Source organism: Pristis pectinata, chromosome 17, assembly GCF_009764475.1.
Source record: "Pristis pectinata isolate sPriPec2 chromosome 17, sPriPec2.1.pri, whole genome shotgun sequence".
Lineage (NCBI taxonomy): Eukaryota > Metazoa > Chordata > Chondrichthyes > Rhinopristiformes > Pristidae > Pristis > Pristis pectinata.
Window position 1 is genome coordinate 5,553,258 of NC_067421.1, and position 12,250 is coordinate 5,565,507.

The window sequence follows — 12,250 nt, forward strand, 5'->3', positions numbered from 1 at the left end:
GATCACCATCTTAAGCATGCACTCTCTCCACCGTGGACACGGTGCTGCAGATTGTGCTCTCACTTGGACTACCCCCAGCTGCACCTCCAAAGGCGACGACCATCAAGGGCAAAGGCAGCATGCGCTGTGGGACACCACCACTTGCAGGTTCTGCTCCAAATCACTTGGAGATACATCGCCAGTCCTTCGTTACCACTGGGTCTAAATCTGGGCACTCCCTCTTCATCATTATTCTGGCAGCATCTTCCCCAGTAAACGCTGCAAGAGGAGTGGGAGCAGGAGACTGTGATGTTTATGTTGTAGGCACTGTATCTGGAATTAATTTAGATGCTGGATTTGTGTTCTTCGAGATGAAAGGCCAGTCCAGAGGTGGGATGTCAAGGATGTTGCTGGAGAGGTGGTGCTGGACAATGTCACCAGATATGTGAACCCTGGCCCCCTTGCAACGTGGATAAATAGAATGAGGAGGCACAGATGCAGTGAGGAGGTGTGTGCATGGGACGGGTAGCAGCTGCTGGTCCCACTGGCGCTGGGCAGCAGCTGCTGGCCCCACTGGCACTGGCCCACTGGCGCTGGGCAGCAGCTGCTGGCCCCACTGGCACTGGCTGCTGGCCCCACTGGCGCTGGGCAGCAGCTGCTGGCCCCACTGGCACTGGCTGCTGGCCCCACTGGCGCTGGGCAGCAGCTGCTGGCCCCACTGGCACTGGCCCCACTGGCGCTGGGCAGGTAGAAGCTGCAGCAGAGTTGGCCACACAACCAGTGACACCAGACTGTCCCCTGCCCTTCCCCCGGCAGCCTGCAGGCGGCAGCACAGCCCGCCCCCTGACGTCAGAGCCGCGGGGTTGGACGGTGCCATTGGGAGGAGTGGTGGGGGGGGGGGGAGCGGTATCTGACCACCCCTCTGCGGCTGCGCGGACGTGTGGGAGCTGCCCGTTGGCTGTGGCAACGCCCACTGTAACCTGGGGAACAGCTGTCGCCCCGGTAACGGCCGGGCGCCGCCCACAGCAGCGGCTCAGCCGGCGCCCGCCGCCCTGCAGCAGCCCGCCGGTGAGTGCAGCCCCGGACCCCCCCCCCCCCCCCCGACCCGGGACCCAGCCCCCGGACCCCCCCCCCCGACCCGGGACCCCCCCCCCAGACCCGGGACCCAGCCCCCGGACCCCCCCCCCCCCCCGACCCGGGACCCAGCCCCCGGGATCCCCCCCTCACCCCACCCCCGACCCGGGACCCCCCCCTCACCCCGGGATTCCCCCCCCCCCCGACCCCAACCCGGGACCCCCCTCACCCCGGGACCCCCCCCCCGACCCGGGACCACCCCCTCACCCCGGGACACCCCCACAACCCCCACCCCGACCCGGGACCCCGGCCCTGACCCCGGGACCCTCGCCCCCCTCACCCTGGGACCCGGCCCCGGGAACCCCCCCCCCCCCCTCACCCCGAAATGCACCCGACTCCAGGACCCCCCCCGTGACCCGGGACCCCCGTCATCCTGGGACCACCCACCATCACCCTGGGACCCCCCCCTCACCCTGGTACCCTCCCGCAGGACCCCCTCCTCCCCCCGGGACCCCCCTTCACCCCACCCCGACCCGGGACCCCCCCCCCTCACCCCACCCGGCCCCGGGACCCCCCCTACCCCCTACCCCCTACCCTGGACCCCTGGTACCAGGGAAAACTCCCACAGGCGCCCCCCCCGGCCCGCAGACCCCGGGTGATGTGGGACGCCCCACCCCGCCGTGCCCCCTCACATCCCCGGCCATGTGTGGGTCTCAGGCCGCCTCTCCGCCCACGGACACACCCTCTGGGCTGGCTCTGAATCACTGCTTCCCCGGGGAGCCGGGGATCAGCCACCGGTTCCCGCTCCACTCAACCTCCCCTGTCCAACGCATCTGGTCTTGTCCTCATCCGTATCACATCCGGATCCAGTTGTTTCTATATAATTAGTTTCTGGGGAAAGTTAATGAAGGGAATCCGGAGTCGTACAGCACAGAAACGGTCCCTTCGGCCCATCATTTCCATGCTACCCATTGTACACCAATCCCAATTACCCGTGTTAGGTCCATGGCCTTCTATAACCTTGGTAAGTCAAGCACTTGTCCTGATGCTTCTTAAATGCTGTGAGAGTCTCTGCCTCCACCACCCTCTCAGGCAGTGTGTTCCAGACTCCAACCCCCCCCCCCCCCACCCCCCACCCCCCACCTCTATTGGAGTGGGATGGGGGGAATCCCTCTCAGATTCCCTCCAAACCTCCTACTTCTTATCTTAAACCTGTGCCCTCTTCGACACCCCCACCATGAGAAAAAGATTTTTCTATGTACCCCCGCACATAATTTTATATACCTCTATCATGTCACCCGTCATCCCCTCCACTTCAGGGAGAACACCCCCATCCAATCCAGAGCTGCACACAATGTTTTATAAAACTGTAATATGATGTCCGTCCCAGTTTGCTGGTGAAGGCAAACATGTCACACACCTCTGCCACTGCCTTATCTTCCTGTGTTGCCACTTTCAGGGATCAATGGACTTGCACCCCAAGTCCCTCTGCTTCATCAGCAGTCCCTAGGGCCCAACCATCCACTGTGCATGTCCAAGCCTTGTTTGCCCTTCCAAAATGCATCACCTTGCACCTGTCAGATTAAATTCCATCTGCCAGTGCTCTGCCCTATTTTCCATGTCGTAAGCTGAGACCATCCTCCTCCGCTATCCACAATGCCACCAATTTTTGTACCACCTGCATACTTTCTAATCATTCATTACGTTGTTAGCATCTATCACAACTATCAAAGGTCCCAGCACTGATCCTTGTGTAATACCACTGGTCACAGACTCCAATCGGAAAAGGAATTCTCTACCACCACCCTCTGCCTCCTATTACCGTGCCAATTTTGGATCCAATTTGTCAGCCTGCCCTGGATCCCATGGTCTTTTTGGATCCATTTTGTACCAGCCTTGCTTAGGGGACCTTCTCAAAGGCCTTACTAAAGTCCATAGAGACAGCATCTACCACATTCCCCTCACAAGTATCCTTACTTAGCTCCTCAGAAATTGCAGTTACATTTGCTAGACAGGATTTCCCACAAACAATGCTATGCTGACTCCGTCTAATCTCTCCCTGGCTTTCCAAGTGAAGATAAATCCTGTTCCTTACGATTACCTATAGTTTCCCAACCACTGATGTAGACTCACTGGATAGTTACCTGGCTTATCCTTGCTGCCCTTCTTGAACAAAGGAACAACATTTTACTGTCTAATGGAGTATTTCACAGAGACCCAGTCCCAGAAGAGAGAGATCTGTGTGCATCTGGGCATAAATCCTTGAATATGGCAGAGCATGAGGAGATAGTGGTCTGTAAAGTGCGTGTGATTCCTGTATTTGTAAATGGAGCCTGGTGTGCAAAAGCAGGGAAGTTACGTTGGCTCCATGTCAAAGCCCAGTTAGGGCACTACTGGAGTATTGCACCCAATCCTGGTCACCCAACTTTGGGAATGATGCAGAGTTCCTGGAGGGTGTGCAGAAAATGTTGATTGGATTGCTTCAGGAACTTGATGGGTGGAGTTGGGGGGGAGGTCTGATTAAAAATCTGGAGCAAAGAGTTGCAAGGGGAGTACTAGGAAAAGCCTTTTTACTTGATATGCTACCGATTCTTTGAAATTGTACTCACTAGCTGTAAGAGCGAATGATTTCATTTCCATCGGAAAACTACAGATACTGGAAATCTGAAATAGAGACAGAAAATGCTGAAATCACTCAATAGTTCAGGCAGCATCCATGGAGAGAGAAACCGGGTTAATGTTTTAGGTCAATGGCCTTTGCCAGAAAAGTTAACCTTCTATCCTTTCAAAGGCACTGCCAGGTGCCTTCAAAAGCAAATTGAAAGAGAGTGGGGTGGGGGGAATGGGACCGGTGGGGATACTCCACTTGCAGCTGCTGCAGTGGGAGGTGATTGACCCCTGCGCCTGAACCATTCTGTGAGGCTTGCGATGTATTATTAGACTGGAGAGCTGGTGTTGCTCTTGGAGCAGAGAAGGTTGAAAGGAGATTTAATTGGTGGTGGGGAGACAAGATACAGTAAATAGAAGAAAGCTGATGTCCTGAATTGATAGTTAATAGGAACTCCAGAAATGAAAACAGCTGGATCCATTTCCCCAATCAATGGATCCTGGTCTTCTCCTCTGTTATCTAACCCAAATACCTTCGACACGTTGAGAATGCTGGGTGAAAATCCCTTGATGCAAATGCTGAATGTTTGCCATGTTTCAGAAGGTCAACCCTTAAACTAATTCTCCCTCAGAATCTCTCCTTTAAAATTCTTCCAACCCAGTTCTTGGACCAAGGCTAATATCCCCTTGGATCTGGTGTCCATTCGCATCTTTCTTTTTCAAACTTTTTATTAGTTTTCAAATTGATACAGATGAATATATCAATGTTTGTACATGTAATACAAAGAGATCAGGAGAACAGTCATGACATGGATAATCATTAAGAACAATAAAGTCTAAAAAAAATCTGTAGATCCAACGATCTGTTAGTGAATGAATGTAATATAAAAGAAAAAGATTTATTATAAAATATAAAAGGAAAAAAAAATCCCCAAACCAGTAAGAAAAATTATAAACAATATATCAAACCAAACTAAGCTAAAGAAAAAAAAAACTGGACTAAAATTTCTCAGTAGAAACAGAGCAATATTATGTCATCAACTCCGTTCCTCTAAGTTGAAAGGTTATTACAAGGGGATCTACATCATGTGAAAGTATTGAATAAATGGACTCCAAACTTCCTCAAATTTAAGCGAAGGATCAACAGTACCACTCCTAATTTTTTCCAAGTTTAAACATGATATAGTTTGAGAGAATCATTGAAACGTAGTAGGGGGTATTGGATCCTTCCATTTAAGCAAAATGGATCGTTTGGCCATTAATGTAACAAAGGCAATCACACGGTTAGCGGAGGCAGATAGATGGCCAGATTCTATCCTTGGTAAACCAAAAATTGCAGTGATAGGGTGAGGTTGTAAATCAATCTTCAATACATATTCGCATCTGTAAAGCACTCTGGGCCATTTCCCTGCATGGAAGATGCTGTATAACTGAACTGCTGTTGCTGCCTGCTTCCCTTCTGGCAATGACAAGAAACCCCTTTTGTTAAATTTCCACAATCTCTGTCTAAGAATCTCGCTGGTGCAGTGACATCCGAAAGTTTAGAAAGTTAGTTACAATCTCCAGTAGGGTTTATAACTAAGTGAACATCAATGAAATCCCAAACCCACTCATTCATTTTTACCTCTCCTGCAGTGATCTGATTGGATATATTTTCGGAGGAGTGATTTGTCAAGTTGAACCGGCGATGTGAAAAAGCAATTACAGGTGGACCAAACCTGGAACCCACAGGAGGGCTGTCCTGCGACGATAAGGATGCAGCTTTGGAGTTAGCAGGCTGAGCCACAGAGAAAGCTCACTTGTCAAGTGAAGTTCAATCTACATCAGGGATTAACCAAACATTTTAAAGCTGTGCTCTTGAGCATCCCGTGGATGTTTTATTTATTGGGAAGGACAAGAAATTGACTTTATTACAGACAAGCATTTTCAATAGCTTGCTGTGTTATCAGCAACAACACAGGAGCAAACTTCTGATTTCACAGACCAGTTTATTGTTTAATGATCTGGAGAAAAGTAACTTTTATTTGGGAGCCGGGTGAAAATTGCAACACTGCCACATAGGGTGAGTCTATGGAAACACTTTCTGCTGCAGACATGTCGAGCACCAGCCTGCCCCCCTTGCGTAACCTGCCCCAGTGGTCTCGCGTCGGAACACTTGACAGAACCCGGTACCCTCGCCCCTTCTCCCAGCACAACGTTAACCCAATCCCTCTGTCTCCTGCCCTGAACGCAAACAAAACAGAGGCCCCTCAACAGCCCAGCCATCCATACGAGCATCGGGAGGTGGATCCAAACCTGAGGGTGAGCACACTGGAGAAGAATCTCAAGTTCCTGCAGGAGCAGCACTCTGAAACTCTGGGGAAGCTACACAAGGAAATCGAGCTGCTGAAGCAGGCAAATCAAGGTGTGTAGGTGCTGTGCACCGTCATCTGGTGTTTGTGGGAGTGGGGAAATATAAATTGGGTTGGAGATTAAAGGAAAAAAAAAGGCTTGAGTATCTTATATTTTGGGCATCCTGGAGCCATACATGGGGACTCTGCATTTTGCTGACCACAGGCACCAGCCACAACAGCAGATACCACTTACAAAGTGCCCTGAAATGCTTCAGGGAACATGTGAAGTACCAGGTCCACCTGTTGTGAGCAGCAGCTTATGTGAATGGGACCTGAGATCTCGCAGATACTGGAAGCGCCATTTAAAACCTGAAGCTGTGGGTTCAGCCCTTCCTACAAAAATTGGTGATTTCTGCATTCTCTTGTGATAAATCCTGCTGAGCATTTGGAAAGATAGCCAAAAATAATGAGCGTCAACACGTGTGAGCATATCACTGCCAATTGCACTCACTTCATCAAAGGCCAGACAATTTCCAGTTTAAAGTTTTTTTAAATATAAGTCTTCAGTCAAACTTTCAAGTATTATAGATTAGGTATAATTCTTTAGCTGATAGATAAGGAAAACTAAACGTAAGGGTAAACACAGCAGCTGGTACAGTTGGGAGGAAGCCTTCCTGTGCATCAAGGACCTGACTGAGCAGCAGCTGATGTTCCCCCTGCAGCCACCGCGTGGACCACTCGTCATGTAGCAGGTGGGACGAGCTTGGTTGGCATGGAAGAGTTGGGCCGAAGGGGCTATTTCCGTGCTGTGTAACTGTATGATGAAGACCCTGGGGTCCAGTACTTTGTTAAATAACATGGGTACAGCACTGAGACAGTGATGGGCAGTACAATTCTTACCTGATAAATGACCAAGTAAACCAAGAAAACCTGTGAATTATTTTGCTTTTGATCCTTTTGAGCAGCTGCTTCAACTGGCTCTCTGAGTTGGGGAAGCAACAGTCCAAATCCAACTGTTTCAGCAGTTTTTACCAACTAATGCTTTTTTCTGAAATACTTTAGTTCCTATCTTGCAGAGTTAAAACTTTTCCAAATCCATTGTCTTTTGAATTTACTCAGTTAAAGGTGCAATGGTAGATTTTGTTGAGTGCAGTAAAACTCTGATAATCCACTACAAGATTCACCGATCTGTCACACACCGGGGCCCCAGTTCCCACACTCCCTGTCACACACCGGGGCCCCAGTTCCCACACTCCCTGTCACACACCGGGGCCCCAGTGCCCACACTCCCTGTCACACACCGGGGCCCCAGTGCCCACACTCCCTGTCACACACCGGGGCCCCAGTGCCCACACTCCCTGTCACACACCGGGGCCCCAGTTCCCACACTCCCTGTCACACACCGGGGCCCCAGTGCCCACACTCCCTGTCACACACCGGGGCCCCAGTTCCCACACTCCCTGTCACACACCGGGGCCCCAGTGCCCACACTCCCTGTCACACACCGGGGCCCCAGTTCCCACACTCCCTGTCACACACCGGGGCCCCAGTGCCCACACTCCCTGTCACACACCGGGGCCCCAGTTCCCACACTCCCTGTCACACACCGGGGCCCCAGTTCCCACACTCCCTGTCACACACCGGGGCCCCAGTTCCCACACTCCCTGTCACACACCGGGGCCCCAGTGCCCACACTCCCTGTCACACACCGGGGCCCCAGTTCCCACACTCCCTGTCACACACCGGGGCCCCAGTTCCCACCCTCCCTGTCACACACCGGGGCCCCAGTGCCCACACTCCCTGTCACACACCGGGGCCCCAGTTCCCACACTCCCTGTCACACACCGGGGCCCCAGTTCCCACACTCCCTGTCACACACCGGGGCCCCAGTTCCCACACTCCCTGTCACACACCGGGGCCCCAGTTCCCACACTCCCTTCTGCACATCTCCTTAGCCACGTGTTAAACTGGACTGTCTTCCTATTTGTTGCCTTACTGGCACATGGCATGGGTATCAATCCTGAGATCACCACCCTGGAGGTCCTGTCTTTTAACTTAGCACCTAACTCCCTGAACACACTTTGCAGGACCTCATCACCCTTCCTGCCTGTGTCATTGGTACCGATGACCTCTGGCTCCTCTGATGCTGTAGACTCGATCCGAGACGTCTCTGACCCTGGCACCTGGGAGGTAACATCCCATCCGGGAGTCTCGTTCTCATCCGGGAGTCTTGTTCTCATCCACAGCAACCCCTATCTGTTCCCCTAATCAATGAATCCCCGATCACTACTGCGCTCCTCTTCCCCTCCCCCCCCCCCCCCCCCCCCCCCCCCCCCCCCGCTCGCCCCCCCCACCATTCCCTTCTGAGCCTCTGTGCCAGAGACCTGGCCGCTGTGGCTTTCACCTGGTAGGTCGTCCCCCCAACAGTATCCAAAATAATATACTTGTTTTTGAGGGGAACGGCCACAAGGGTGCCCTGCACTGACTGCCTATCCCCTGTCCCTCTCCTGACAGTCACCCAGCTACCTGCATCCTGCAACCTAGGTGTGACTTGCCTCCCTGTCTGTCATCTTCTCAGTTTCCTGAATGATCCATAGTTCATCCAGCTCCAATTCTCTAACACAGTCTGTAAGGAGCTACAGCTGGATGCACTTCTCACGGGTGTAGTTGTCAGGAACACTGGAAGTCTCCCTGACTTCCCACATCCTACAAGGGGAGCAGACCGCTGCCCTGACTGCCCTGTCACTGCTCTACTGTGGAATGAGAGAGAAAAAAAGACCTTACCTGAACCTCACCTTAGCCTCCGCTCACCGAAGCCTCCTGAACCAAAGCTGAGTCAATGATAACAACAAAATAAAATTAAAAAGCCTTACCTGTTCTCATCTCTGCCTTCCCTCTGAAGCCTTTTTTTGTGCTATCTATGGGTAATGTAGTGGAAGCTGGGTTTCAGTCCTGCCGTATCCCTGTAATTGTCGTTAAAGTGTGATGATGCCAATGTGTCATTATGTCATTACCACGATACTGTTGGTGCCAATATGCCATCATAATTCATCCAATTTACTGCAAAGTGTAGTTTCCTTCTTGTAAGGGAGCTTGCTTCATTGGTACCATCTTCTGGCCTTTAACTACTCGTGCTTCATCCTAGTTCTAGGCCGCTCAGGACTGTCCCTCTGGGTTCAGTCGAGGTATTATCCATTGAAATGCTTGACATTTGTACTTTTACACATTCTCCATCCCACTTCCTTTGAGTCAATTGATCGCACCATCAGCTCTGAGTTAGAAAGCCTTGTATACACGTTACCTCCCATAGAGTTCAGTGCAGAATCCTGGACAACATATTGTATAGAGGAAGTGCTGCAATGTTGTCAGTGTCTTGTTATGGTTGAGATAGAACCATAGAACAGTACAGCACAATATAGGCCCTTCGGCCCACCATGTTGTGCCGACCTTCAAACCACAGCGAAGACTATCTAACCCCTTCCTCCCACATATCCCTCTATCTTAAATTCCTCCATATGCTTATCTAACAATCTCTTGAACTTGATCAATGTATCAGCGTCCACCACCACCCCAGGCAGCGCATTCCTTGCACCAACCACTCTGTGGGTGAAAAACCTCCTTCTGACATCTCCCTTGAACTTCCCACCCAATACCTTAAAGCCATGCCCTCTTGTATTGAGCATTGGTGCCCTGGGAAAGAGGCGCTGGCTGTGCACTCTATCTATTCCTCTTAATATTTTGTATACCTCTATCATGTCTCCCCTCATCTTCCTTCTCTCCAATGAGTAAAGCCCTAGCTCCTTTAGTCTCTCCTCGTAATCCATACTCTCTAATCTAGACAGCATCCTGGTAAATCTCCTCTGCACCCTTGCCAACGCCTCCACATCCTTCCTATAATGAGGCAACCAGAACTGGACACACTACTCTAAGTGTGGCTTAACCAGAGTTTTGTAAAGCTGCATCATTACCTCGCGGCTCTTAAACTCGATCCCATGATTTACGAAAGCTAACATCCCATAAGCTTTCTTAACTACCCTATCCACCTGTGTGGCAACTTTCAGTGATCTGTGGATATGAACCCCCAGAGCCCTCTGCTCCTCCACACTGCCCAGAATCCCGCCATTTACCTTGTACTCCGCCTTGGAGTTTGTCCTTCCAAAGTGTACCACCTCTCACTTCTCCGGATTGAACTCCATCTGCCACTTCTCAGCCCAGCTCTGCATCCTATCAATGTCCCTCTGCAATCTTCGACAATGCTCCACACTATCCACAACACCACCAACTTTTGTGTCATCTGCAAAGTTGCCAACCCACCCTTCTACTTCCTCATCCAGGTCATTAATAAAAATCACAAAAAGTAGAGGTCCCAGAACCGATCCTTGTGGGACACCACTAGTCACAGCCCTCCAATCTGAATGCACTCCCTCCACCACAATCCACTGCTTTGTGCAGGCAAGCCAATTCTGAATCCACACTGCCAAGCCGTGAATCCCTGGATCCCTTGGCCTCTGACCTTCTGAAGAAGCCTTACTAACATCCATGGAGACCACATCTACTGCATTACCCTCATCAATCTTCCTGGTCACCTCCTCAAAGAACCCTATCAGGCTTGTGACGCAAGATCTTCCCTTCACAAATCCATGCTGGCTGTCCCTAATCAGTCCATGATTCTCTAAATACTCATAGATCCTATCTCTTAGAATCCTTTCTAGCAGCTTACCCACCACAGACGTAAGGCTCACTGGTCTGTAATTCCCTGGACTATCCCTACTACCTTTTTTGAATAAGGGGACAACATTCGCCACCCTCCAATCCTCCGGTACCATCCCTGTGGACAACGAGGACTCAAACCAAGTCCTTACCTGCCGCTCAGGTGGGCAAGAAGCATCCAACAGCACTAGTTCAACGAACAGCAAGGGAATTCTATAGGCCGCCCAGGACATATTTATCCCACAACAATCACTTTAAAGGAAAATCCTTCCAGCAGATAATTCATGTCATTGTTTTTCATTGGACCTTACTGCCTGCTGCTTTTGCTCCCCTGCCACATTGATTATAATTTGAAAGCACTACATTGGCTGTGAAGTATTTTGGGACATCCCAAGGCCACAGAAGGCACTGTAATACAAACCCTTCCCAAAATCCTGGTGACAGTCTGTAGCACAGATTTATGTTGCAGATTGCTCAGCAACTTTCTCAGAAGGATTCAGTCCCTTGTAGCGTGCTGCATCTTGGGTCCCTTCACTGTTTATTTCAGTCTAATAAGAGTTGTTCTTATTTTACAACAGATCTCAATTTTAGGATGATAATGAACCAGAGGCTGACCCATCAAGGTAAGTTTCATCGGTTTTTAATCTCCTTGTTAGATCTATTTTTTCCTTTCTGCTGAAAACCTTTCTAAACCATTGCAACTAAAAGACCAGTTCATTGGCCAAGCTCCCAGAAGAGGTTGTTGGTCGTCATGGAGACAGGCCCTTCACCTCACCGAGTCCATGCCAGCCATCAGGCCCCATTTACACCAACCCATCACGTTCTCCTCACATTACCAACGACTCCCCAGGTTCTACCACTCACAACACTAACTTACAGTGGGCAACTAACTTACGAAGAGCACATCTTTGAGGTGTGGCAGGACACCAGAGAACCAAGGGGAAACTCACAGGGACACAGACTCCGCACAGGCAGCACCCAAGGTCAGGATTAAGTCCGGGTCACTGGAGCTAGGAGGCAGCAGCTCTACTGGCTGCAACATTGTGCTGCCCTTAAAAGGCAACCTGCTGTCCAGTCCGAAGCCAGACAGACCAGAACCCCCTGGTTTGGATCCAGGTCCATACTCAGAAAGCTGATTCATCTTGGACAAGGGCTGGCTAGACATTTGGTGCCTCTGAGTAACAGCGTTGGGGTTAGGGGAGAGTAACGAGGGGGCAGGAGGATGCTCCTGTGTGTCAAGTTATGTGAGGACATGCTTGGTATTAGTTGAGGTGCTCACTACAGCCTGCCAGCACCTACTATCTAGACCTACCCATGGAGAAGGATTATACTCGGGATTCTGTACCATATTCCAGCAGAAACGGGGAGAACCTGGGAACAGGAGTGTGGTTTACAGCCTCTTCACAATGTTCCATCAGTCAGAAATGTCATCACTGATCTGTAGCTCACCCCATTTCAGCACCCTAGCTCATATCCCCTAATGCCCATGCCTAATGCAAATCTATCATTGTCACTTTTACTTTGTTTACTGACCTCTCTCGCCTAAA

General features: G+C 50.9%; 1 protein-coding gene across 2 annotated transcripts in view; it reads left to right on the forward strand.

The window, feature by feature from the left end:
- The first annotated feature begins 910 nt into the window (after positions 1-910).
- The window catches only part of LOC127579338 (coiled-coil domain-containing protein 74B-like), a 35,695-nt gene continuing 24,355 nt past the window's right edge, over positions 911-12,250 (forward strand). The window contains exons 1-3 of one of the 2 annotated variants that reach the window (XM_052032070.1): positions 911-1,047; positions 5,296-6,064; positions 11,282-11,326. In XM_052032070.1, coding sequence (XP_051888030.1) covers positions 5,731-6,064; positions 11,282-11,326 — 379 coding nt within the window. In that variant the 5' untranslated portion in view covers positions 911-1,047; positions 5,296-5,730. Of the gene's footprint in view, positions 1,048-1,662; positions 2,078-5,295; positions 6,065-11,281; positions 11,327-12,250 lie in introns of those variants that run through there. The other variant, XM_052032071.1, reaches the window with a different exon arrangement.